Source organism: Dipodomys merriami, unplaced genomic scaffold (genome assembly GCF_024711535.1).
Source record: "Dipodomys merriami isolate MVZ:Mamm:240054 unplaced genomic scaffold, mDipMer1.0.p SCAF_10, whole genome shotgun sequence".
NCBI classification, from domain to species: Eukaryota; Metazoa; Chordata; class Mammalia; order Rodentia; family Heteromyidae; genus Dipodomys; species Dipodomys merriami.
In genome coordinates, this window is record NW_027202271.1 from 20,364,343 (window position 1) to 20,391,542 (window position 27,200).

The window sequence follows — 27,200 nt, forward strand, 5'->3', positions numbered from 1 at the left end:
CTTGAACTCTGGGCCTGGGCACTGTCCCTCAGCTCTTCAGCTCAAGGCTAGCACTCTACCACTTGAGCTATAGTGCCACTTTCAGTTTTCTTAGTGTTTTATTGGAGATAAGAGTCTCACCGACTTTACTGCCCAGGTTGGCTTTGGGGCTGGCTTTCAACAGCGATCCTCAGATCTCAGGCTCCTGAGTAGCTAGGTTACAGGCGTGAGCCACCGGTGCCCGGCAACAGCAAAGTTTTGTAAAGATTCTTTTTTTTTTCCTTTGTCAGTCGTAGGACTTGAACTCAGGGCCTGATCATTGTCCCTGAGCTTTTCCATTGCCACTTCCAATTTTTTGCTGGTTAATTGGTAAGAATCTCAGGCACTTTCTTGAGAACCGTGATCCTCAGATCTCAGCCTCCTACTTAAGATTCTTCAATTTATATTTACAATATGATTCAAGAGGTCGGTAGTCTATATATTATTTTTTAAAAATACTCTGAAGGGGTTAAAGTGTCTTCAAGCTACCACTTTTGTAGTTGGCTTTTGTCTCCTCCAAAAAAATGTCTCAGATTTCCCGAAGGCCACCTTAAAAAATGGCCCTCTGTAAAAGAGGAAAGCCCTGATGTGAGTGTTATCTTAAATTCACAGGCTCTAGGTCCTTAGAAAAGGAGCATCCCGAGAATCTGTCACAGAGCGCAGGGCATTAGGGCAATCCCCGCCAAACCCAGGGGGAGGGGCGAAGGTCAGTGGTGGCCTTCCTAACCCTTGTCTGTCACTCAAGAACGGAATTCTTGCAGTACTGGCTAAAATTTGGCTTTGACCCGCCTCCACCACTCACCTGATTAGATGTTTATGAGTCAAAAGGCGGGGTCATCGAGTGTCGAGCTCTTGTTGGCTAATACATCTGCCTGTCGATGCTGCACCGCCCCCTGTCTCTGGAAGTTCGGTCTTTACTGGCTCCTCACCTCGTCCATCTTGAAGATTTCTCTCTATTTATTGGCTTGAGGCCCCGCCTGTCGGGTCCCTGACTCGTACTGGTTGGTGGAAGCGCCTCAAGAGACCCGCCTTTCCCTATAGGATTGGCAGATGAGTGCACATAAAACCCGCCCTCGGGGGTAGGCTATTGGTTGAAGTTTCCCCGCCCCAAGGCGAGCCGGAGGAGGAGGAGGAGAAGGAGGAGGAGGAGGAGGTGGTGGTGGTGGTGGAGGTGGAGGAGGAGGGGCAAGAGGGTTTGGTTGAACTGCAGCTGTTTGTCTGTTCGACACAGGCTTGGGCCCGACGGAGGAGACGGAGCCCCAGGTACTGAGGCAGATGGAGCCCACAAGGGCAGAGGCGGAGGTGCTGGGAGATGGGAACAGCCTGACCCGAGACCAGAGGCGGGTCTGGGCCTATGCGAGGGGGTTAGGGCGGCCCATTGGAGAGGGGAGAAGGGGGCCGGGTCCCTGCAGGCCTAGTGGGGGCGCTGAGGAGGGGGATCTGGAGGGCTGTGAGCCTGAAGTTGGGGAGGCGGCGGGTGCTGGAGGCCCTGAACCTGTGAGTGGGGCAGGACGGGCCTCATTACTCTTTAAAAGGCGCTGGAGAGGGAGGAGCTGGGGAAAGGGACGGGTGAGGTAAGCCCATTTGCCCCAGGGGAGGAGGGGGTCAACCCTGACTCCCTGCCCCAAAGGTAACTTGAGGCTGGGGGAAGGGGGGGGGGTCTCTTGAGAGCTGTCTCTTGGGAAGGGCCTGAGAAGGGTGATTACCTGATCAGAGGCGTTATTTCCTGGGACAGTGGCTGTTATAAAGCTAGGGTGCCACAGTGAGGAGCCGAGAGAGATTTGAACATTCCTGATGTAAAAGACCAACCAAGGTAGTCTTGAAGAACTAGAAGCAGAAAGCATGGCCTTCTCACAGTTGTGGGAGCTTCTGGGAAAGCTTCAGGGTCTCTGGACGCTGTGGGTTTAGGAGTATTCACTCCTTTGTTCCTTTAGTATTTAGATGTGGTGACTTGAAGTGGTTTTTTTGTTTTTTGGTCGTCCCAGAATAAGAAGGTGACGACAAAAGTAATTTTTTTTTCTTGTTCCCTAATTATTGGCTGCTCCAAACTCATCTTCTATACTTTCTCATGTCCTCATGGTTTAGACTGCAATGGTTTTTTTTTTTTTTAAATTTTTCTTACTGTTTATATGTTCGCTGAAAGAGCTAAGAAGTTCAATATGAAGGATGTTTTTCTGCTTCTTTCCCTTGCCCCACCTTAATAATGTGGTCTATAGTGACTACTCAGATCTTGTTTTCCTATAATTGGAGAATTATTTCATTGTCTGAATGTAAAGGGGCTTAGAGATCACAAGTCAGCTAGAAATTTTCCAACCTTAGTTGGTGAAACTACTATGAGACTTAGACTTGGCTATTTCCTAGACAGGTGATGGAGTTCATCAGTCCTGGTGATATACTGAGGAAGGGATTTGAGGACCAGTGAGAAATTCCATTCCGGAAGGTTGGCATCACCCCTTGTGCTTTATCTACTTTTTCTGGAGCCCAGGTGTCTGTGTGATTAGAAAACTGATTCAAACCTTGAGGTATTGGGAGAAGTGAGGAGTATAGAAAAAGATGAACCTAATGGATTACTCAGAAAAGTAGATTCTCTATCATGTATTTTATTTTATTTTAAGTAGTTGTACAAAGAAGTTTCAGTTCTATCCTGTACTTTTAATGTTCAGTTCACTTTTTAGTCTTCCACAGATTGGAACCGTTCAGATTTTCCCTTTGGACACTTTTCATCTCTTTCTCCCCTAAACCAATGTATTACTAAAATTTAAATTACAAAGTAATGCATACATATTTTTAAATATTTATGTTGTACGGAAGTGTGAAGAAATATATTTTCTCCCACACATTTCATTTAGGAAAGTCAGAGATCAGAGACAAACCAGAATATTCTCACTGTCTTTTGGGGAAGGGCCACTAAAGGCAATTCTGTTTAAATGTTCTCCCTACATTGTGGTGTCTCTTTCTTTCCCATAGTTTTCCCTTTTTGGATAATACTGTGTTATTTATTGTGCTTCTCTCACAGTTCAGGCTGTTTATCAAATTCAGACAAGGAGAGAGTTGTACTCAGGATTATCATTTGCCTTCTTCAATACATACGCAGAGTTGTACACTAGGTAGTCTAAAGATGTCCACATAAATAGACAAAACGTTTTTCTCTTTTATGGTCAGAAAAGAAACAAAACATGAAGGTGAATGTTTTGTTGTGGGGGATAATTGACAACTTCTGGGTTTTGGTCTCACAATATTTGACTGACTCTCCCTTCCATACCCCTGAAAGTGGTCAGGACACAAAAAAAGATCAGGGTATAAAAATGTCAAAGATTAGAGAGGATGAATGAATGCACATACATATCTGTAGAGTTTTCTCTAGGACTGGCTTAGCTGATGAGAACAGCTAAAGTGGGGAGAATTAGAATGGAGGTTTCTGCTGAACACTGTATGAAGTCTGTGCATTATGAGAGGGCTTTTAAAGCCAGTAAGATCAGTTAATAAGGTGGTATTATGAATTGTCCCTTAACTGTCTAAGATTTAGAGGAAAACTTCTTAGGTCATTCAAGAAAGACAGATATAGGAGTATCTTAGGAAATTTTTCTACTTTCCCCTTAAAGCTTTTAAGAAAGTATCTGGGCCAGTCAACAATGTCTCTTGTGGTAATAATTCTAAGTACTTAGGGGCTGAAATTGAAGTTCAAAGCCAGCCCAGGAAGAAATGCCTGTGATTTTGTTACAAACAAACAAAAAACAGCTAAAAGCAGGGTGGAAGCCAGGCACCAGTGGCTCATGCCTGAAATCTAGCTACTCAAGAGACTGAGATCTGAGGATCACAATTTGAAGCCAGCCAGGCAAAGAGACTCTTATCTCCAATTAACCACCAAAAAGCCAGAAATGGAGCTGTGGCCCAAATGGTCGTGTACTAGCCTTGAGTCCAAAAACTCAGGGACAGTGCTCAGGCCCTAAGTTCAGGCACCAAGATGGGCAAAAAGAAAAGTAGGGTGGGAAGCATGGCTCCAGTGGTAGAGCACCAACTGTGTAATTGAGTTCAAATTCCAGTGCTGCCTGGTGCTAGATACTCCCTAGCCCCAAATCAGGGAAATACAAAGAGGGAAGGAAAGAAGGATCTGAAGTTGTTACAATGTAAGATGTAAATAATACTTAGAGACCCAAAATATTTTCTCCAAGAGCTTCTTCATATTAAGTAAGAGCTGAGTGGAATTATCAACATGTAACTTCAAACATAGACCTGGAGTTGCAACTTTATATTTGGAGAAGGCCATTGTCCTTGAAATCATACTTCCTTTACTTTGCATAAGAGCAAGGATTGCTCATCTATGGATTACTTGTGTGTGGGTATTGTGTGAATTTAACTTTTTTTGTGTGTTCCAGTACTGGGGCTTGAACTCAGGGCCTGGGCACTGTCCTTAGCTTTTTCTACTCAAGGCTGGCACTCTACCACTTGAGAAGCAGCTCCATTTTTTGCTGGTTAATTGGAGATAAGCATCTCATGGACTTTCCTATCTGGGCTGGCTTGGAATCATGTCAGTCTCCTGAGCAGCTAGGATTACAGGTGTGAGACACCAGCTCCCCAACTTTGAATTTGACTTTTTTTGAATACAATTTTTTTTTTTTGGTTGGTCATGGGGATTGAACTCCAGGCCTGGGCACTGTCCCTCAGCTCTTCAGCTCAAGGCTCCGCTCTACCACTTGAGCCACAGCACCATTTCTAGCTTTTTCTGCTTATGTGGTGCTAAGGAATCGAACCCAGGGCCTCATGCATGCAAGGCAAACCACTCTACCACTGAGCTACCTTCCCAGCCCTAAATTTGACTTCTTAAAAGGAAACCTAGAGGGATATGTGAAGCAACTGTATATACAATCCTAAAAGCTTTCAGATATGAAGGGGCTTGGTATTTGAGTGCTTGCCTAGCATGGTTTGGTTTTGTATTTGATTCCTAGCATAGGCAAAATGAAAGAAAGAATGACCAGATTGGAAACTAACCAAAATGAACCTAAGGAAATGCCACCACCCTCTGGGAGGAAGGATACCATAAAATCCACCATATTACACTCCTACTTCCCAAGAGTGTTCTAGGAAAGCTTTAGTCATTCATTCAACAGTAACTAAGCAGAATAAGGGTCACCCAAGTGTGCAAAGTGATACAGTGTGTGCAAAGTGATACAGATTTCTAGGTGAGGTTGCAGCTTTGGATCAGGGACAGTTGGGTACCTTTTCAGAATGTGCTCAGGTTCTGTGGTGGCTTAAATTTATTTTTTTTTAATATGTTTTCTTTTTTTGGGGGGGGTCCGGTCATGGGGCCTGAACTCTGGGCCTGGGTGCTGTCCCTCAGCTCTTCAGCTCAGGGCTAGCACTCTACCATTTGAGCCACAGCGCCACTTCCGGCTTTTTTTTTTTCTTTTTGCTTATGTGGTGCTGAGGAATTGAACACAGGGCCTCAGGCATACAAGGCAAGCGCTCTACCACTGAGCCACCTTCCCAGCCCTTAAATGTGTTTTTCAAGTTCAGGAATTAACTGTAATGACCCAAAACCTTTTAAAGTAGTGACTTGAAAATTCAGAGATTTTTGTTTTTAGCCACAGATGCCTGTGTGTCGGAAGGCAACATGTCAGGTGTGATTAAGCCATCAGGGCATAGTAACCAATGGCAGGAAAAACAGTTAGCCCATGTGAATTACAACAGGACCTTGTGGGAGGAGCCTTGAAGGGGCCCAGAGAGAGAACTAATTCTCTCAGACCTATTGAAAATATTCCTGGCTGGTCTTGGTGGCTCAAGCCTATAATCCTAGGTACTTGGGTGGCGTAGAATGGGGGATTACAGTTTGAAGTCAGCCTAGTCATAAAAGTTCTGGAGATTCCGTATTACCCAGTGGCTAGGTACAGAGGTACACTTCGGTCATCCCTGTGACAAAGGAAAGCATAAATAGAATTGTAGTCCATATGGCCCAGACATAAAATTGAGACCCTATCTCAAAAGTAATCAACTAAAAGGGACTAGTGGAGTGGCTCAAGTGGCAGAGCACCTTCTTAGTGAGGCCAAATTTAAACCCCAATCCTACCAAAAAAAAATACATATATATGTATATACACCTATACATATATGTGTGTATATCCAAGTGGACCTGAGACAGATCCATCCAGATGGCCCAGAACAAGAATTGATTAGAGGAGGCCACAAGTTTTACTTTGGCTTAATTCACTTAGCATTTAATAAGCAACTACTGGAAATCAGGCATTGTATTCTGCTTTGAAAAGTTACAATGTTATTTGGTGGTGGTGGTGGTGGTGGTGGTGGTGGTGGAGGTAGCCATGGGGCTTGAACTCTAGGCCTGGATGTTGGCGCTGAGCTCTTCAGCTCAAGGTGAATGCTCTACCACTTGAGCCACAGCCCTATTTCCTGTTTTCCTGTTTTCTGGTGGTTAATTGGACTTTACTTCTCGGGCTGGCTTTGAACCGCAATCCTCACATCTCACATCTCAGCCTCCTGAGTAGCTAGTATTACAGGCATGAGCCACTTGCACCCAACTTGGTGTTATTTATTTATTTATTTGGGTCTGGTCGTGGGGCCTGAACTCTGGGCCTGGGTGCTGTCCCTCAGCTCTTCAGCTCAAGGCTAGTGCTCTACCACTTGAGCCACAGCACCACTTCCAGCTTTTTTCTTTTTGCTTATGTGGTGCTGAGGAATCGAACCCAGGGCCTCAGGCATGCAAGGCAAGTGCTCTACCACTGAGCCACCTTCCCAGCCCCAATGTTATTTTTTTTTAAGCCCCAGTTTTTGAGTTCATAGTATAGCATAACAAATGAATAAAGATGATGATATAATAAATGGTATGATAGAAATATCGTCTTAACACTGTTGGAATCCTTTGGAATACTAGAGGAAGCAATGATGAATTCTGGGGTGAGAAGGTAATTATACAATTTCACAGAGAAGGTGACATTTGTACTTGCCTTCTGAGATACATTTTTCTAGGGAGACTAGGTAGAGAAGGGCAATCCAACCTTTCCTAGGTCAATAATAGGTAGTTTGTACTAGGATGCTGATAAGAGATAAGTGTGCTTTTTGCCTCTTGGAGAAATAATAGGGAGAGGGTGGGGGAAGTAGAAAGACTCTCATTTGAATCAGTGACTCATTGGATAATACTGGATCAACAGATTGAAAGAGCTTAGCTAAGTACTTTTTATCTTAGTTCAAGATTTTGCTGATTTAGAATTGTTGACCTGGCTTAAGTGTCTGTCAAGCTCAAACTTTGAGTTCAAATCCCAGTACCTCTGTTAAAAAAGAGAGGAGAGAGAGACATTTTGGTGATTTGAGTCAAAACGAAGTTGAGAAGGGATGAAGGTAATTTCAAGGCCTGCAAGTTAGCTTGCCTTCTGCCTCCCATTGGTGTACTTTTTTTTTTTTTTTTTTTTCTGTTGGTTGTGGGGCATGAACTCTGGGCCTGGGTGCTGTCCCTGCGCTCTTCAGCTCAAGGTGAGCACTCTACCGCCAGAGCCACAGTGCCACTTCCGGTTTTCTGAGTGGTTTATTGGAGATAAGAGTTTCAGTTCAAGCCCTATGACCAACCAAAAAAAAAAAGAAATAAAGAGTTTCACAGACTTTCCTGCCCAGGCTGTCTTTGAACCTCGATCCTAAGATCTCAGCCTCCAGAGTAGCTAGGATTACAGGCGTGATCCACTGGTACCCAGCTTTGGTGTACTTTTTTTATTCCAACTATCTTGGCAGATGGTTGGTCAAGATGTGGAGGAGAGAGAGAGAGAGAGAGAGAGAGAGAGAGAGAGAGAGAGAGAGAGAGAGAGAGAGAGAGAGAGAGAGAGAGAGAGAGAGAGAGTTAGTTTTCAGATACTGGGGCTTGAACTCAGGGCCTGGATACTCACTGTCCTGAATTCTTTTGCTAAAGGCTAGCTCTGTACCACCTGAACCACAGTTTCCCTTCCAACTTTTTGGTGGTTAATTGGAGATGAGAGTCTCATGGACTTTCTGCCCTCCCTGGGCTTCAAATTGTGATCTCAACCTTGTTGAGATCTAGGATTACAGGCATGAGCCCCCCGAAAGAGAAGTTCCCTGAAAGAGAAGTGTTTTCTGTCAGAAATATAGTGGAGATCCCAATCTCCAGGGAAGGTCTAGGTCTTCCTAAGCTGCTTTTAATCTCGAAGCCAGTATATACGTAACCTGAACCGAAGTAAACCTTCCAATCTATGCTCTTGTTTCTGTTCTGGTACAACCTCTTTAGAGTTTAACATTTCCTGCTTCCAGAAGTAGAGTAGGGTTGGGGATTTGGCTCAAGTGGGAGAATACCTGCTTAGCAAGCATGAGGCCTGGAGTTCAAATCTCCAGTACTGCCCAAAACAAACAAAAACTGAGTGGAGGTCACATTTGTTGGTGTAGGCCTGTAGAACCCACACTCAGGAAACAGGCAGAATCTAGTTTGAAGGCAGCTTAGGCTATATAGCAAGGCCTCGTCTCAAAATTAAAATTAAAAACAAATACAGTGATATAGAAGAAGTGAGAGTTTGGAGTAACAAAGATGAAAGATGTTAAAGTACATTATTTGCAATTATGAAAATAGGATAATGGGCTGGGCATTAGGTGGCTCATGCCTGTCATTCTAGCTACTCAGGAATCTGAGATCTGGAGATTGATGCTCAAAGCCAGCCTGGGCAGGAAAGTCCATGAGATTGTTACCTCTAATTAATTAACAAAATTCAGAAGTGGAGCTATGGCTCAAGTGGTAGAATGCCAGCATTGAGTGAAAAACCTAAGAGACAGGGACAGCATCCAGGCCCTAAATTCAAGCCCCAGTACCAGCACACATACAAAAAAAGAGACAATGAAATCTGTTGAAATTGTTTTGGAAGGGAGCAGGGAGAGGGGTAAGGGATGAAATTGATTGTAAAGGGTATGGAAAAATAACAGTGAACCCCCCCTGTATAACTATGTATAATTAAAGCATGCTAAAAAGAAGAGATCAGCTGGGCAAACAAATAAAAATAAATGCTGGGCACCAGTGGCTCATACCTGTAAGCTACCCAGGAGGTAGAGATCTGAGGATTGTGGTTCAAAGCCAGCCCATAGGGGCTGGGAAGGTGGCTCAGTAGTAGAGTACTTGCCTTGCATGCATGAGGCCCTGGGTTCCATTCCTCAGCACGACATAAGCAGAAAAAGTCGGAAGTGGCGCTGTGCTCAAGCGGTAGAGCACTAGCCTTGAGCCGAAGAGCTAAGGGACAGCGCCCAGGCCCAGAGTTTGGTCCCCGTGACCGACCAAAAAAAAAGCCAGCCCTGGGAGGAAAGTCTTAAACTCTTTATCTCCAGTTAACCACCAAAAGCTAGAAGTGGAGCTGTGACTTTAGTAGTAGAGTGCTAGCTTTGAGCAAAAAAGCTAGAACAAAACATTAAAATCTAAACTTGAGTATTCAAAAAAAAAATAAAAGTAGGCGGGGAGTGGAAATGCTTATATTTGATTCTTAGCAGCAATGTGATAGCTTACTATGTAAAACCTGACAAATTGATTAGTTTTATGTGCCTCAGTTTCTTCACCTATGAGATACAGACCAGACTATATGTAGATGATAGATTGTTGCTGGTTTTCTTTTTTGTTTGTATGTTTTGTTTTTGTCAGTCATGAGACTTGAACTCAGGGCCTGGACTCTATCCCTGAGCTTTTTCACTCAGGGCTAGTACTCTACCACTTTGAGCGACAACATAACTTCCAGTTGTTTTGTTTTGTTTTGTTTTGTTGGGGTCCAGCCGTGGGGCCTGAACTCTGGGCCTGGGCGCTGTCCCTCAGCTCTTCAACTCAAGGCTAGCACTCTACCACTTGAGCCACAGTGCCACTTCTGGCTTTTTTCTTTTTGCTTATGTGGTACTGAGGAATCGAACCCAGGGCCTCATGCATGCAAGGCAAGTGCTCTATCACTGAGCCACCTTCCCACCCCCTAACTTCCAGTTTTCTGGTGCTTAATTGAAGATAAGAATCTCTAGGACTTTCCTGCCCTGGCTGGCTTTGAACCATGATCCTCAAATCTCAACCTCCTGAGTAGCTAGGATTAACAGGGGTGAGCTACCTACACCCAGTCTAGAATGTTTTTTTTTTATTGGATAGCTGACTTTATACAGCCGATATTTGGGACTAGGCTAGATCAGTTTACTGATAGGTGATAGACTTTTAGAGGCTTTATATAGAGATTTGGTATGATTCAAAGCTAGCAAGTAAAAGGGGGCCTGGGGAATGGAGTGTTACTTTAGCTGGAATTGCCAGGTTGAGAAATCTTTCCTGTTATACTACTTTCCAGCATTGCTTGGAGAACTGCCCATATTAAAGAACATTTTCTACCCTTACCCTGCCCCAGTAGGCTGACCCATAGTCAGGCCTCAATTCCCCCTGCTGATTGGGTTTTTGATAAGCCTTTCTTGTGGAAATATACTTCTGAGGGAATTTAAATTTGATTTCTTCTGTGTTGAAGGAAGGATAAAAAACAAAAACAAAAAAAAACTACCTCAAGTTGGAAGGTAATAAATATCATACCACTTGACTGATTTGCTTTGCTTTATGATTCTGTCTTTGAATGGATCACTTGTCCATTACCAACTCTTGGCTAAAACAAACCAACAACAACAAAAAATACACCACTACACTAGGACAAATCAATTGAATCTCATGTATTTTTTTTCTGATCTTTTGACACTCTTAACTGTGGCATAAAAATGCTGGAGGTGTGGCCCAATTGGTAGAGTGCCTGCCTTGAGTTTGAAACCCCAGTTCTGGGGGGACAAAAATTGACTTTATAAACATAATATTATTAAAGATGAGTATCCCATCAACTACAGAAAAAGTATGACACATTCCTGATTTTATATCCTGGAGTGGGAGGTAGACTTCTCTAACCCAGTAGTTACAAATCTCCAACAATCCTAGGTTGCTTAGTAGTAAGAAAGTTTGCTGGGGCCGGGAAGGTGGCTCAGTGGTAGAGCGCTTGCCTTGCATGCATGAGGCCCTGGGTTCGATTCCTTAGCACCACATAAGCAAAAAGAAAAAAGCCAGAAGTGGCGAGTGTGGCTCAAGTGGTAGAGCGCTAGCCTTGAACTGAAGAGCTGAGGGACAGCGCCCAGGCCCAGAGTTCAGGCGCCACAACCGGACCCAAAGAAAAAAAGTTTGCTGACCTGATTTTTGGGCTATGGCTCTGGGGGTTAATGACAAGGACTTTGTAAATCCAAGTGAGCCTGTGAAACTTTTTGTCTTCACGCTCCCCCAAACTCCTACTGTTTTCCCATGCCTAGAGTGATGTGTTTAGCCATGAGAATTCAGTCCATTCTAATTCCCATGCTTTCATATTGTAGAATAATAGTTACATTTAGGTTTATAAAGTTCTGCCCCTTGAATCACATGCTCTGAAAGATAAAAATGTGAGGGATTCAATTGAAAAACTTGGAATTTTTCCTCTTGTTTCTTCTGTGTGTGTTTGTTACCTTGAAGAAAACTGATTAATTAATTTATTGTTTGTTATTTTTTCCTGTTACCTCATCTGTTCTCTTTTAACGTTAGAGTTCCATTGGCCAATCCTCTTTTCCTATAGGCCACTGTTTATGAAGTACCATATAAATATGTCTTTAGAAATGGTTCATCCTCCAATTCCTTAAGAGAAAAGCAAGTTTCAGCCGGGCTCCGGTGGCACATGCCTGTAATCCTGGCTACTCAGGAGGCTGAGATCTGACAATCATGGTTCAAAGCCAGCCCGGGCAGCAAAGTCTGTGAGACTCTTATCTCCAATAAACCACTGGAAAACCAGAAGTGGCGCTGTGGCTCAAGCGGTAGAGCACTCGCCTTGAGCTGAAGAGCACAAGGACAGCACCCAAGCACAGAGTTCAAGCCCCACAACCGACCAAAAAAAAAGACAAGAGAAAAGCAAGTTTCTTAAATGTACACAGAACTAGTGAATTCAAATTCTGGTCTTCCTGCATTTTACTAGTCTTCACCACCACCACCACCAGAGATCTTTATAAATAAGCTGAGCTTCTAAAAGGCAAAGGGAGGGAATGAGTAATCTTAAGTCACAGTGAGTTGAGTGGCAATGCAGAGAAAACTGAGGCTTATTCTAGAGTCCTGACCACATGGGTTTCAATCTGTTTTCCCATTTTCCATGATTGCTCTGTAATTTTAGTAGCAGGATTGAGAGATCCTTCAACCCTTCATATTTTACTCAGCCTTCATCTGAATATCACCTAGGAGTGCTTTAATAGCATCCACAACTAGTGGGGCGCTGGTGGCTCACGCCTGTAATCCTAGCTACTCAGGAGGCTGAGATCTGAGGATCGCGGTTCAAAGCCAGCCCGGGCAGGAGAGACCGTGAGACTCCTATCTCCAATAAACCACCAGAAAAACCGGAAGTGGCGCTGTAGCTCAAGTGGTAGAGCGCTCGCCTTGAGCTGAAGAGCTGAGGGACAGCGCCCAAGCCCAGAGTTCAAGCCCCACGACCGACCAAAAAAAAAAAAAAATAGCATCCACAACTATAAGCTGTCAAGAGACCCTGATGACCCATCTTTCAGTATCATTCTTCTCTTAAGACATTTTTGAACTTTGATCATGACTTATAGTTTAAAAAATCTGACATCATATATAACTCTTATATATACTTAAATATATATATACTTAAATATACTCTTATATATACTTAAAATACACATATAAGTGAAATTTTCACAGAGTAATTTTTTTTTTGGATAGTAGTGAAGGAGTGTAAACTCAGGCTTATGCTTACTAGGCATGCCTTTCTCTCTCTCTCTCTTTTGGTTGGTCCTAGGGCTTGAACTCTGGGCCTGGGTGCTATCCCAGAGCTCTTCAGCTCAAGGTGAGTGCTCTACCACTTGAGCCACAGCACCACTTCTGGTTTTCCAGTGGTTTATTGCAGATCAGAGTCTCGTGGATTTTCCCGCCCAAGCTGGCTTTAAACCAGAATCTTCAGATCTCAGCCTCCTGAGTACCTAGGATTACAGGTGTGAGCCACCCGCACCCGGTACCCTCTGTCTCTTGAGACATGTTCTCCTTCCCTTAACCCTTTTTTATTGTATACTTGCTCTAGCTATCATTTATTTTTGCTGCCAGTACTGGGGGTTGAAATAAGAGCCTCTTGTTGTCATCACCCAGCTTTTTTTCCTCGCAGCTTGTGCCCTACTATTTGAGCCATATTTCTGCTTCCAGTTTTTTGCTGGTGAACTGAAGAGTCTCTTATAGCTCTATCCAGGGTAGCTTTGAACCAAGATCCTCAAGAGTTTAGCCTCCTAAAGACCTAGGATTATAAGTGTGAGCTACCAGCTTGTTAGTTATTTTTCAAATAGGGTCTTTCTTTTCTTTTTTTGGGGGGTCCGGTCGTGGCACCTGAACTCTGGGCTTGGGCGCTGTCCCTTAGCTATTCAGCTCAAGGCTAGCACTCTACCACTTGAGCCACAATGCCACTTCCGGCTTTTTTCTTTTTGCTTATGTGGTGCTGAGGAATCGAACCCAGGGCCTCATGCATGCAAGGCAAGCACTCTACCACTGAGCCACCTTCCCAGCCCTCAAATAGGGTCTTGAATGTATACCTAGGCTGGCCTGGACTGTGATTCTCCTATTTTCCTGAGTAGCTAGGATGACAGTTGCATGCTACCACACTCAGCTTGTATTGGTTGAGATGGAGATCTCACTAACTTTGCCAGGACTAGAATCATTGATCTTCCTGGTCTCTGCTTTGGAGTAGCTAGGATTACAGATGTGAGCCAATGTGCCCTGCTGACAGAATGATTTCAGAAATATTGCTTATTGTTTGCAATATACTTCTATATGTATTTTAGGTAACTAAAAAGTTATTTAAGCCGGGCGCTGGTGGCTCACGCCTGTAATCCTAGCTACTCAGGAGACTGAGATCTGAGGATTGAGGTTCAAAGCCAGCCCAGGCAGGAGGGACCGTGAGACTCCTATCTCCAATAAGCCACCAGAAAACCAGAAGTGGCGCTGTAGCTCAAGTGGTAGAGTGCTTGCCTTGAGCTGAAGAGCTGAGGGACAGCGCCCAGGCCCAGAGTTCAAGCCCCACGACCGACAAAAAAAAAAGTTATTTAAAAGTGACTCCTCAACTAGGTGCCTACTGTTCATGCCTGTAATCCTAGCTACCCAGGAGGCTGAGATCTAGAGAATTGAAGTTTGAGGCCAGCCCAGAGAGAAAAGCCCATGAAACTCCATCTCCAAAAATCACCAATAAAAAGCTGGAGGTGTGACTCAAGTGGTACAGTGCCAAGCAAGCAAGTAGAACAAGTCCTGAGCTCAAACTCCCATACCATTAAAAAAAAAAAAAAACCAAAAAACTTGGGCACTGGCTGCTTATAATCCTGGATCCTAGCTGAGACCTGAGGGTCGCAGTTCAAAGCCAGCCTAGGCAGGAAAGTCTGTGAGACACTCTTCTCTCCAACTAAATATCAGGAAACCAGAAATGGAGCTGTAGCTCAAAGTAGTAGAGCTCTAGCCTTGAGCAGAAAAACTCAGGCACAGCACCCAGGCCGAGTACAACCCCATAAATGACCAGCAAAAGACATAGGTTGCTTTCAAGCGTACTATATTGGCTTAAAACACCTGGCACCAGTGGCTTATGCCTGTAATTCTGGTTACTCAGGAGGCTGAGATCTGAGGATCATGGTTTGAAACCAGCCCAGAAAAGGAAAATCCATGAGACTCTTAGTACCAGTAAACTACTCAGAAAAAGCCAGAAGTGGCACTGTGGCTTAAGTGGTAGAGCGCTGCCTTGAGCACAGTGAGGCTCAAAGACAACACCTTGGTCCTGAGTTGAAGCCCCAGGACCAGCGAAAAATGAAAACAAGCCAGGCACTGATGGTTCACACCTGTAATCCTAGCTACTCAGGAGGCTAAGATCTGAGAATTGCAGTTCAAAGCTAGCACAGGCAGGAACGTCCATGAGACTCTTAACTCTAATTAGTCACTTAAAAGTCAGAAGTGGCACTGTGGCTCAAGTGGTAGAGCGCTCACCGTGAACTGAAGAGCTCAGGGATAGCACCCAGGCCTAGAGTTCAAGCCCCATGACTGACACCCGCCCCCCCCCAGAAAAAAAAATTAGCCAGTATTGGGGCACCAGTGGTGCATGCTTGTAATCCTAACTATCAAGGGAAAGAGACCAGGAAGATGGGTGAGCACAGGAAAAAAAGCTCGTGTGTGTGTGTGTGTGTGTGTGTGTGTGTGTGTGTGTGTGTGTGTGTGTGTGTGTGTGTGTGTGTGTGTGTGTAAGCATGTATACATATATACATGCATCTCTCATTTGACTTTTTTGCTGAAGGCTGGTGCTTTACCACTTGAGCCACACTTCTGACTTCTGGATTTTTGCTGGTTAGAGAAAAGTCCCTTGGACATTTCTGTCCAGGCTGCCTTTGAACTGAGATCTCAGATCTCACCCTCCTGAGTAGCTAGGATTACAGGTGTGAGCCACCAGCACCAGGCTAAAAAGTTCTTTTTTTTTTTTTTTTTGGTCAGACATGGAGCTTGAACTCTGGGCCTAGGGCACTGTCCCTGACCTCTTCAGCTCAAAGTGAGCACTCTACTACTTGAGCCACAGTGCTGCTTCCCATTTTCTGGTGATTAATTGGAGATAAGAGTCTCGTAGACTTTCCTGCCCAGGCTGGCTTTGAACCATGATCCTCAGATCTCAGCCTCCTGAGTAGCTAGGATTACAGGCGTGAGCCACTGGCGCCAGGCTAAAAAGACCAGTAAAAATCTAGATGCGAAAGCATTTCATCGCAGTTATACAGTATATGTAAATAGGATTGTTCAGTCCAGCTAGGAATAAAGTCAATACCCTATTTGAAAAAAAGGGTTAGGGACATAGATCAAGTGATAGAATACTTGCTTAACAAGTGTAATGTCCTGAGTTCAAATTCTTAGTGCCAAAAAAATTAGCTGAAGCTGGGCAGCAGTGACTCATGCCTGTAATCTTAGCTACTCAGGAGGCTGAGATCTGAGCCTCTCAGTTCAAAGCCAGCCCCAACAGGAAAGTCCATGAGACTATTATTTCCAATCAACCACCAGAAAACCAGAAGTAGTGCTGTGGCTCAAGTGGTAGAGCACTAGCCTTGAGCTGAAGAGCTGAGGGACAGCGCCCAGGCCCAGAGTTCAAGCTCCTGGACCAACCAAAAAAAAAAAAGTTAGCTTGGAGGTGGGTAGTTCATGTTTGTAATCTTAGCACTCAGAAAGCAGAGGCAGAGCTGGGAAGGTGGGTCAGTGGTAGAGTGCTTGCCTAGCATGCATGAGGCCCTGACTCCTCAGCACCACATAAGCAGAAAAAGCCGTAAGTGGCGCTGTGGCTCTAGTGGTAGAGTGCTAGCCTTGAGCTGAAGAGCTGAGGGACAGCACCCAGGCCCAGAGTTCAGGTCCCATGACTCACAAAAAAGAAGAAAAGAAAGAAAGCAGGAGTAACTCAAGAGTTATGGCCAGCTTGTGCTGCAAAGTGAAAAACCCAAGGTCTGTGAGTGTAGTTTAGTGGTAGAGTCTTTGTCTTTATGCACATCTCCAACACCTTAAAAAGGTTAAAAAAAAAAAAAAAGAAGTAAAACGCATAGTATATATTACATAATTATGTATAATTATATACTTTAATTGAAAAGAAAGGATTGGGGAGAATGAAAACAATTGGAATTCCTTCACATACTGCTCACCTTAATTTTACTTTCCTCAGTAGTTACCATTGTTAGGCTGGGTGTGGTGGTGATTGAAGCTGGGTGTGGTGGTACATGCATGTAATCCCAGATACTCAGGAGGCATAGATAGAAATACTGGCCAAGGTACAGTGAAAAACCCTATCTAAAATATAAAGGAAAAAAGAGGGTCTTTGGGAGTCTGACATGAGTAGTAGAGCAACTTCCTAGCAAGTACAAGGCTCTAACTTCAAGCTTCAGTACCAAAAGGGGGGGGAAAAAAGTGACTGCTCTTAACAGAAGCATGTGTATTCATCCATGCCTTTTTTTCTTCTTTTTTTTTGGTCAGTCCTGGGGCTTGAACTCAGGGCCTGGGCACTGTCCCTGAGCCTCTCTAGACTCAAGGGTAGCGCTGTGCCACTTGAGTCACAGTGCCACTTCTGGCTTTTTCTGTTTATGTGGTACTGAGGAATTGAACCCCAGGCTTCATGCATGTTAGGCAAGTACTCTACCACTAAGCAATATTCCCAACCTTCTTCTATGTCTTTTTTTTTTTTTTTTGTCTGTCGTGGGGCTGGAACTCTGGGCTTGGGCGCTATCCCTGAGCTTTTCAGCTAAAGGCCAGCACCTTACCTCTTGAGCCATAGCACCACTTCCAGTTTTCGAGAGGTTTATTGGAGATAAGAGTCTCATGGACTTTCCTGCCCGTCCTGGCTTTGAACCGTGATCCTCAGATCTCAGCCTCCTGAGTAGCTAGAATTATAGGCGTGAGCCACCGGTACCCGGCTCTTCCATGTCTTTTTTTTTTTTTTTTTTAATAATTTAATGTATTTTAATAGCAAACTTACAGGAACAGCACAGAAGACAGACAGCATTAAAAACATGAACTTGCATGTAGGACAACTAAGAAAAGTGGAGTGAACAGATGGAATCTACCGTATGATAAAACTTCCATGTCTTTATGCAGAAATATAAAGCCATATTTTGTTTGTGTGTATGCTTGAACACAGGGCCTCAAGTTCTTGCTTGGCTTTTTTGTTTGTCTGTTTGTTTGTTTAAGGCTGGCCCTCTACCACTTGAGCCACACCCCCACTTTCAGCTTTTTGATGGTTAGCATTCTGAGTAGCTGGGATTACAGGTATGAGCCTCCAATGCCCAGCTCCATCAATATATTTTGTTCAACTTGAGAAAACTGACACAAAGAAAGAAGTTAGAAACTTTGGGCTGGGAAGGTGGCTCAGTGGTAGAGCGCTTGCCTTGCATGTATGAGGCCCTGGGTTTGATTCCTCAGCACCACATAAGCAAAAAGAAAAAAAGCCGGAAGTGGTGCTATGGCTCAAGTGGTAGAGCGCTAGCCCTGAGCTGAAGAGCTGAGGGACAGCGCCCAGGCCCAGAATTCAGGCCCCACGACCGGACACCCCCCAAAAAAAGAAGAAGTTAGAAACTTTATAATGAGGATGTCCAAAATATAGGCATAGTGGTACTTGCTGAAATAGAGCAGGAAGTTGAGGCCAGCCTAGGCAAAGTAGCAAGACTCTGTCCTAAAAAAAAGAATAAAAAGGAGGGGCTGGGAAGGTGGCTCAGTGGTAGAGCGCTTGTCTTGCATGCATGAGGCCCTGGGTTCGATTCCCCAGAACCACATAAGCAAAAAGAAAAAAAGCCAGAAGTGGCACTGTGGCTCAAGTGGTAGAGCGCTAGCCTCTCCCCTCCCCCCCCCCTGCAAAAAAAGAGTGTGATGTCTTTGGAGTCACTAGGATATCAGCCTTGGAGAAGGAAAAGGAATAACTCAAACAAAGCACCATTTTAGAGAGATATTTTTGTTTATTGTTCCCTCATTAACTCCTTCTTTCTCTGTAGTAAAGATGATGGAAGATATTTAGATTTGTTTGACTAGAATCTGAGAGCCACTTTTTGTCTGATAGCTTCCTGCTTCCAGCAGCTTTCTTAACCTTTGAAGAGGGAAGAGGAGTTGATTCAGTTATTCTTTAATTAAGTCTTGATTGTTTGTGTTTAGAGATAAGCCTTCCTCTACCTCTAGTTTGGAGGGCTATAGCTGTTAGGCCTCTTTGGTGTGGAGGGTAATCTTAATCTCTAGGCATCAGCAAGACAGCTGCAAGCTGAGAGTAGGTCAAGCTTTCAGACCTAGATTTGATAGACTCTCAAGACTTGGGGAAGTGAAAAATTGATACCAAATGTGATAGATCTGTGGGTTGTGTTTCGTTTCTTCTTGTTGTTGTTGTTGTTGGTGGTGGTGGTCTTGGGGCTTGAACTCGGCATGGGCACTGTCCCTCAGCTCTTCAGCTTAAGGCAAGCGCTCTACCACTTGAGCCATAGTGCCACTTCCGGTTTTCTGGAGATCAGAGTCTCACGGACTTTCCAGCCCGGGCTGGCTTTGAACTGGGTTGCTCAGATCTCAGCTTCCTGAGTAGCTAGGATTACAGGTGTGAGCCACCAGTGCCCAGCTGTGGGTTGTTTCTTTCCTCACCTATAACCAGAAATGAGAAAGAATAGGACTCTGATAAGATCTTTGGAAATGTCAAGATAGATGAATACAGAACCAGATGCTACCTCAAATCCTTAGGAGAGGAGATGTCCTCACCCCTAGAAAAATCTCCCTAGAAAAATCTCTCATTTTGAGAACTAAATAAAACTCATGGCATTGAGATACCAAGGAGACACTGAATATCTAGGGTACTTGGGGGTAAATCCAGACTAACTGAAGGCTGACCAATTTGTTGTCACTCAGAAACTAACAAACAAACCTTTGAAGACTTTATGAGGAGTTAGTTGGGATTAAAGCTCTGTTTTCAGTCTCCCATTTCAGCTCCCTGTCAGTCAGACTTTGTTATAGAGCTAACTCTTAGAAGCAATTTTTATTCATTGTCCCCACTCTTAAAGCTAATTGTTAGCTGTCAGGGAACTTCTTAGATTTGTAACTTTTCAATGATGGAAAATCCTCAGAGGATCAAGAAAATGAAGAGATTCTGCCCTTCCTCCAAAAAGCAATTGTACCTGCAATGGATCTGTGTCTAATTTTTTTTCCACTTTTTTCTTGCAGGACTGTTGAATCCTGGAAGTCCCCTCCCCTCCCCCTTCCCCCCTTTGCCGCTTTGTGGCATCCCCCTCCCTCTACCCTTTCCCACTCTAATAATCTGGCCATGACTAGCAGAAGTACGGCCAGGCCCAATGGGCAGCCCCAGGCCAGCAAAATATGCCAATTTAAATTGGTCCTGCTGGGGGAATCTGCAGTGGGGAAGTCTAGCCTGGTATTACGTTTTGTCAAAGGACAGTTCCATGAGTACCAGGAGAGTACCATTGGAGGTAAGTACTTCAGAGAAAGAAGAGATCCAATAATTTGTAAGGTACATAGGAGGGAGATAATAGGACCTGATTATGGATCTGGCCTTCTTAACACTATTCATTACCCCAGGAATAGATACCTTTATAAAAACAAACAATTTCCATAAACACCAAAAATCAGGTGTTCATCTTTTTACTTTCTAGAAAAAAAAAAGAAAATAAACTTTGTAGACCTGGAAAAATCACTTAATCCTACTCCTTGTCATCTTAGTGACAGGTTCAGCTGAGTGACATCTTGAGCAGATAAAAGTTGGTTTGGATCTGGATCTGGTGTCTCATGCCTGTAATACCAGCACTTAAGAGTCTGAGACAGGAAGATTGCAGCAGGTTCCAGGCCATCCTGAGCTATATAAGGAATTCTTGATTTGCAACAATGATTCATGGTTTAAAAAAAAATTATATCAAGAGTTGCCCAAGAGTCAGGTACTAGTGACTCACACCTATAGTTATAGCTGTCCAAGAAGCAGAGATCTGAAGACCAAGGTTTGAAGCCAGCCCCAGAAAAAAAAAGTTCACAAGACTATCTCCAATTAACTATCAAAAATGCTAGACTGAAGACGTGACAAGCGGTAGTGCATTCACTGTGAAGGAAAAAGTTGAGCAGGAAAAGAAAGAAAAGATGTGGGAAGTCATAGAGCCCTGAGTTCAGCCATGGTACTAGTCTAAATAAATAAATAAATAGAATTGCCCTGGGAGCATTTTTAACCAGTGTATACTTGGGCTATACTCGAGATCTGCTGGTTAATATTGGTGGCAGGGTGAGGTTAGTGGCAATAGCATAGGCATATGTCTGGAAAAACTCCTTAGATGATTTTGCTACACATAGCTAGTAAAAAAAAAAAAAAAAAAAAGTCTGGAATCAATACCAAATATAAAAGGCACCTGCCTTTTCTATTTTTGCTACCCTCTCCCTGTAACTAGCTTGAAATAGCTAACTCAATAGAGGATCTTTTATGAGAATGTCCATTTTGCTCCTTCCCCCTTTTACCAGTCATCTTGAAAGTGGAATGTCCTGTAGCAGGTGGTGATAGAAAAAAATAATGGCGAAAGTCAGGCCCTGATGGCTCATGCCTGTAATCCTAGCTTACTCAGGAGGCCAAAACCTAGGGGATTGAGGTGTGAAACCAATCACAAGACTATCTTTCCAAGTAACTAGCAAAAAACAGGGCTGGAGGTATGTTTCAAGTAGTAGAGTATCAGCCATAAGTGAAAAAGGCAAGTGAAGCCGGGCGCTGGTGGCTCACGCCTGTAATCCTAGCTACTCAGGAGGCTGAGATCTGAGGATTGCGGTTCAAAGCCAGCCCGGGCAGGAGAGACCGTGAGACTCCTATCTCCAATAAACCACCAGAAAACCGGAAGTGGCGCTGTAGCTCAAGTGGTAGAGCGCTTGCCTTGAGCTGAAGAGCTGAGGGACAGCGCCCAGGCCCAGAGTTCAAGCTCCACGGCTGACCAAAAAAAAAAAAAAAAATTAGCCAGATATTGATGACTATGACCTGCCATCAAGCTTTAAGTTTTTCTAATTAGTCTTTTTAAATCTTGTTATAAAAATCCTATGAAGTGCAGGGAGCTGGTGGCTCACACCTGTAATCCTAGCTACTCAAGGAGCCGAGATCTGAGGATCACGGTTCAAAGCTGGCCCAGGCAGGAAAGTCTATGAGACTCTTTATCTCCAATAAATCACCAGAAAACCAGAAGTAGGGCTGTGGCTGAAGAGGTAGAGTGCTAGCCTTTAGCCAAAGAACTGAGGGACAGCGCCCAGGCTCAGAGTTCAAGTCCCATGACTGGGGGGAAAAAAATCTTATGAAGTTGTTGTCTCTGTCATTATTTGTTGTCCCCACTAGTTCGGTTAAAAGGATGACTGGTATCAGAGTCAATCGTGTACCTTCTCCCTTACAGTTTAAGTGACCATTCTTTAGAGAAGTTCTTGATAGGAATTTCTTGGCCAAAGACAATCTTAATCTTGTTCACAGGAGAACAGTAAACCTGTGGCTGAGCATCCTGTATAGCAATTTATCTTAGACTGAGAATGGAGATCCTCTGAAAGGGGTGTTATGTTCCCATTCTTCATTCTACTTACAACTTCTTCCCCTCTATTATCCATAGCGGCCTTCCTCACCCAGTCCGTTTGTCTAGATGATACAACAGTCAAGTTTGAGATCTGGGATACAGCTGGGCAGGAGCGATACCACAGCTTAGCCCCTATGTACTACAGGGGTGCCCAAGCTGCAATTGTGGTTTATGATATTACTAATCAGGTAAGTGAGCTGAAAAGACTGTCCTTGCTTTTTTTTTTTTTTTTTTTTGGGGGGGGGGTTAGTTGTGGGGCTTGAACTCTGGGCCTGGGCACTGTTCCTGAGCTCTTCAGCTCAAAGCAAGCACTCTACCACTTAAGCCGCAGCACCACTTCTGGTTTTCTGGTGATTTATTGGAGATAAGAGTCTCATGGTCTTTCCCGCCCGGGCTGGCTTTGAACCACAATCCTCAGATCTCAGCCTCCTGAGTAGCTAGGATTATAGGCCTGAGCCACCAGCGCCTGGCTGTCCTTGCTTTTATTTATAGGAATTAAATGAAATGGGGGAGAGGAAACAAGTTCTTGAAATAACAAAATAAGAATACCAAGGGCTAAGATGTGGTAATGAATTATGAGACCTGTGCCTTTTAGTGAGTTGTAGATTAGCTTTCATGGAGTTTGTTGTAGCTGGTCTATCTTTCCATCTACTCACTCTCTTCCTAATATTTTCTTAGGAAACGTTTGCCCGAGCAAAGACCTGGGTGAAGGAACTACAGCGGCAGGCCAGTCCTAGCATTGTTATTGCCCTGGCAGGAAACAAGGCTGACCTGGCCAATAAGCGCATGGTGGAGTATGAGGTAAGCTGCTCCATGAAGTCTCTTAATACACTCCCTCTTAATACACTCCCTCTGTATGTGGGACTTTTCCAAACCAGCCGTCTCCAAAAAACTCACGTGAGGACATTGATTGTCTCATTCTCCATTCTATACCACATTAAATACAGCAACACTGTGACCCTAGTGACATCCAGATTTTAGAGGAATCAGAAGAAAATCCTAGAGCAGAGTGGTAGGAAAGTATCAGCTGTGGTACTTCCAGTGTGAAAATATGGAGGGAGCAGCTAAATTTGAGGTAACAGATCTACTCAAGTGTTAGAACCAAAAAGCCCCAAAAAGTGTTAGAACCAAAAAGCTCACTTACCTTACTTCCCCTAACTAAGATTTCTGACATCTGTTTGTTGAACTCAGTGAACATGGGTTTATCCTGAGGGATCATTACTAAATTATGAGTCCAGTGTCATATGGCAGGAGGGCCATTAATTAACGGGAGGAAATCTAGTATCTTGTCTAGCCTTGGAACTTCATGAGACTGAAAAAGCAAGTATTTCTCCCATTCCGTGCAGGAGGCTCAGGCATATGCTGATGACAACAGCTTATTGTTTATGGAGACTTCAGCCAAGACAGCTATGAACGTGAATGATCTCTTCCTGGCAATAGGTAAGGTCAGAACATCCTAAGGTTATCCTATCTGTCCCTTGTCTATAAAGTAAGGTCATCACTGACCAAACCAAGGATAGGTAGGAGTGTCTGCTCTTGTAATAACTTGAAGTATCAGGCTGGGGGTGCAGGTCAGTGGCAGAGTACTTGCCTTGCAGGTGCAAGGCTTTACATTTTGATTCTGAGTATTGTACACCTGTAATCACAGTTATTCTCAGGAAGCTGAGCTCTGAGAATCACGGAAGCCAGCCTGGGGAAGGAAAGTCCCTAGACTCTTATCTCCAGTTAATCACCAAAAAGCCCAAAGAGGAGCTATGGCTCAAGTGGTAGGGCACTAGCCTTGAACACAAAAGCTCTGGAACAGCACCCAGGTCCTGAGTTCAAGTCCCATTTAAAAAAAAAAAAAAAGAGGTGTGGAAATACCTTAGCTATCTATTGTGACCTCTATCCTTTTGCTGCAGTTTTAGCCTCCTTGTGTTCTATATAGTTTGCACAGTGAATTGTCCCCTCTTCTGAACATTCTTGTAATCTCTTGCTTTATCTATTTGTGTATGTGTGTAAATGAGAAAAATCTTTTTTTTTTTTTTTTTTTTAATGTGGATCATAGGAACTCTGAGCCTGGGCGCTGTCCCTCAGCTCTTCAGCTCAAGGCAAGCGCTCTACCACTTGAGCCACAGAGCCACTTCTAGTTTTATGAGTGGTTTATAGTCTTCATAGACTTTCCTGCCCTGGCTGGCTTGGAACCATGATCCTCAGATCTCAGCCTCCTGAGTAGCTAGGATTATAGGTGTACACCCAGCTGTAAAAATCTTTCTTACTGTTTCCTTCTTTTTATCTTTAGCTAAGAAGTTGCCAAAGAGTGAACCCCAGAATCTGGGGGGTGCAGCAGGCCGAAGCCGGGGTGTGGATCTCCATGAGCAGTCCCAGCAGAACAAGAGCCAGTGTTGTAGCAACTGAGGGGGTGGCTAGCAGCAAACAAATGTGGAGCTAGCACGACAGCTAAGAAATAACCTCCATCCCCACCCCTCAGCACACAGCCCCTACGGTAACAGCACACTGAGCCCTGGCTCCCAAGGGCTGCCTCCTGACAGCTCCATCATGGCACTTTTTAACGCTTCAGCAACCAACACCAGGCAGCTGTTGCCACTGGCCTCCTACCCCGTACTCTGGGGCTTGGGGGTCAAATCCCCCCAGGACTTACCTTCCAAAACAAACTTTCTCCACTTTGTATTATAGGTGCAAGACAGTGACCTACTTTATCTTTCCTCCTCCTCTATTTTCTTTCCCATTTTTTCAGAACATACTTTTTGTCTCCTGCCCCTCCCCTCCCTTCCACTTTTGATCAATCCCTGTTCTTGATCCTCTTCTCTTCCCAGGATGGAGAAGGTGGTGAACCCAGGAACTAAGAAGGGAGATTTCTAGGTCAGTTAACATTTATATGCCCTGGAGGGAGAGGAAGGCCCAGAGCAGGAGGAAGTAAGAAAATATTTCCTTTTGTTTTTATTGAGTTGGCGTTTCTCATAGTTGAAAACACTGCAGAATCCATGAGTTGGCCTTGTGGAGGGGTGTTCCTAGTTAGAGGTGAGAATGGGGAGGCAAACTCTCAGGCCACATGGGAGTCATATATTGTTAGCTAACCAGATGGAAGGGGAGCTATGGTTCTGGAACTCTTCCAAGGCCCAGTTTTCCCTTACCCAGCCTCATAGATTGGGGATCAGATCCCAGAGTCCTCCAAAGAATCTTCACTGGTTGCCTGCACCTTTGGCTCTGCTGTGATCTAATTGGAGGGGGGAACCAGTTTCTGATGCCCATCCTCTGAGTTCTACATATGCATTTCCCCTCCACCCCTGGCCTTAAGATGGCCTCACCTCCATATACCATATTCCCCTGCAGTTTGCACTTTAACTGATGGTGATTCAGTCAGGACGCTTGTTTTACAGGGTTTTTGACTGATTTTGCCTGTCCTCCAGCCTTTTTAATTCAGTGGAATCTGAGATACATGAGGTTTGGGGAGAGGCTGCAGAGAGCAGGACCTGTGGCAGCTACCCAAGCCCAGTATCCACTGCTAGCTTCCTCCTACTCTGATTTGTAACCTCTGCTCTTGCCAGCCTAGCTGTTGGATATAGGTTGCCTTTACTGGAGAATTAACTAAGCAACTGGAGAGTGGCCTCAGGATAGCCCAGGCCGAGAAGTCAGACAAAAGGGAGAAGCTTTCTATCCTTTTCCAGGGTTTCACACTCAATTTACTATCCATGACCATGTCTTTTCTACTTCCCTGTAAATAGGTAAAATCTTTATTCTCACTGTATAGTGTATTTCCTACCTCCCATCAGGCCCATTTTCTTCTTATGTTATCTCCTCCATTCTAATCCTACCATACCTATCCTCCCATGCAACCCGTGGTTTACTTTATGTACCACTAGGGGCTAATACCACAAAGGCCTACTGAGGCCTCCCTCATATAATACCACCTATTTCTGTGGACAGGAAGTGACTAGCACTGAAGGTTCCTTACAACTGTCTCACATCATCAAAGGACTTTGGTTCTTTCTAAGTCTCTAGCCTCTCTTCACATCCTTCATCAGGTGTTTTAGGATGTCTGTGGGACGCTATCAAGGTGAGAAAGAACTCTTTTAAGTTACCTCTTGTTCTAGCCCAGTTTGTTTATTTTTTTTTTAAACTCTGGGGACAAAAGACAGGAAAAGCCACAGTAACCCAGGATTGGAATCTTTCTCCCCTTATGGCTTGGAAATGGCCTCTGTCCCAGAGCAGCTGAGAAATGCATGAAGTTGAGATGCTGAAAGACCCAGCTTTGGTTCTTCCACTTAGGCCTCAGTTCCTTCCTTTTCCAGGGGCAGCCTTAGTTCCCATGGCCCTGAACTACACATATATTTCCCCTTTCTTCCACAGAACCCATTAGTTCTTCAAAGCACTCAGTGCATCCTTTTTACAAGTGGAAGAACTAGGATGGCTCTGTAAGTCTCTTAAGAAATGAAATTCTCCATGCAGCTTTCATCATGGAGCAGGAGTGAAGATATTTCATTGCCTTGGGGCTGGGGAAATGCTTTCCCAGGATTCCCCATTCCTCACCCTCTTAGGAACAGTATTGGCCTTAGCTTCCAGGCCTATCTGCTGCCTTTCCTCTACTCCTACCGGCTCTTCTGCCCTCCTTTGAGCACTGTTGGGGTTGGGGATTTTAGTTTTTTATTTCCCAGCTCTTCATTTTTTTTCTTCTAATCAGTTTTTTTTTTTAAGGGGAAGGGGTGTCTCTCTTTTTTGCTTCTGAGAAAGCATTTGCCTTTCTTTCCCTCTCTCCTTCCAACATAACAATCGTGGTAACAGAATGCGACTGCTGATTTACTGATGTATTTAATGTAAGTAAAAAGGAAAAAAAAGAAAAATGTATTGGGAGTGTTGTTTTGTTTTGTGTCATTTGTGTGTCTGCATGATACTAGAAATTTGAAAGAAAGGGTACCCATTGTCTTACTGAATTAGAAACATACCTTTTCCTCCATCTTGATACCTCTTTACTTCCTTTCTCATCTTTTTTTGTTTTTTGGGGGGGATCCAGTCATGGGGCCTGAACTCTGGGCCTGGGCGCTGTCCCTCAACTCTTCAGCCCAAGTCTAGTGCTCTACCACTTGAGC

The 27,200-nt window shown here is 44.2% G+C and overlaps 1 protein-coding gene across 2 annotated transcripts; it reads left to right on the forward strand.

The window, feature by feature from the left end:
* Positions 1-1,175: 1,175 nt before the first annotated feature.
* On the forward strand, positions 1,176-26,958 carry Rab5b (RAB5B, member RAS oncogene family). 2 transcript variants are annotated; one of them, XM_070042705.1, is made up of 7 exons: positions 1,177-1,281; positions 2,380-2,458; positions 19,745-20,007; positions 22,150-22,301; positions 22,792-22,914; positions 23,460-23,553; positions 24,395-26,958. In XM_070042705.1, the coding sequence occupies exons 3-7, from the start codon at positions 19,845-19,847 to the stop codon at positions 24,508-24,510; spliced, it is 648 nt and encodes a 215-aa protein (XP_069898806.1). In that variant the 5' UTR covers positions 1,177-1,281; positions 2,380-2,458; positions 19,745-19,844; the 3' UTR covers positions 24,511-26,958. The 2 variants fall into 2 exon arrangements, with proteins under 2 accessions (XP_069898798.1, XP_069898806.1); XM_070042697.1 differs by lacking the exon at positions 2,380-2,458 and having other exon boundaries at positions 1,176-1,281.
* Positions 26,959-27,200: the final 242 nt, after the last annotated feature.

Excerpts from the sequence above, each read along its gene's own strand:
- Rab5b (XM_070042697.1), top strand. The coding sequence starts at position 19,845 with ATGACTAGCAGAAGTACGGCCAGGCCCAATGGGCAGCCCCAGGCCAGC. Across the intron at positions 22,302-22,791 it reads TTTATGATATTACTAATCAG|GAAACGTTTGCCCGAGCAAA; the intron begins GTAAGTGAGCTG and ends ATATTTTCTTAG. Across the intron at positions 22,915-23,459 it reads AGCGCATGGTGGAGTATGAG|GAGGCTCAGGCATATGCTGA; the intron begins GTAAGCTGCTCC and ends CATTCCGTGCAG.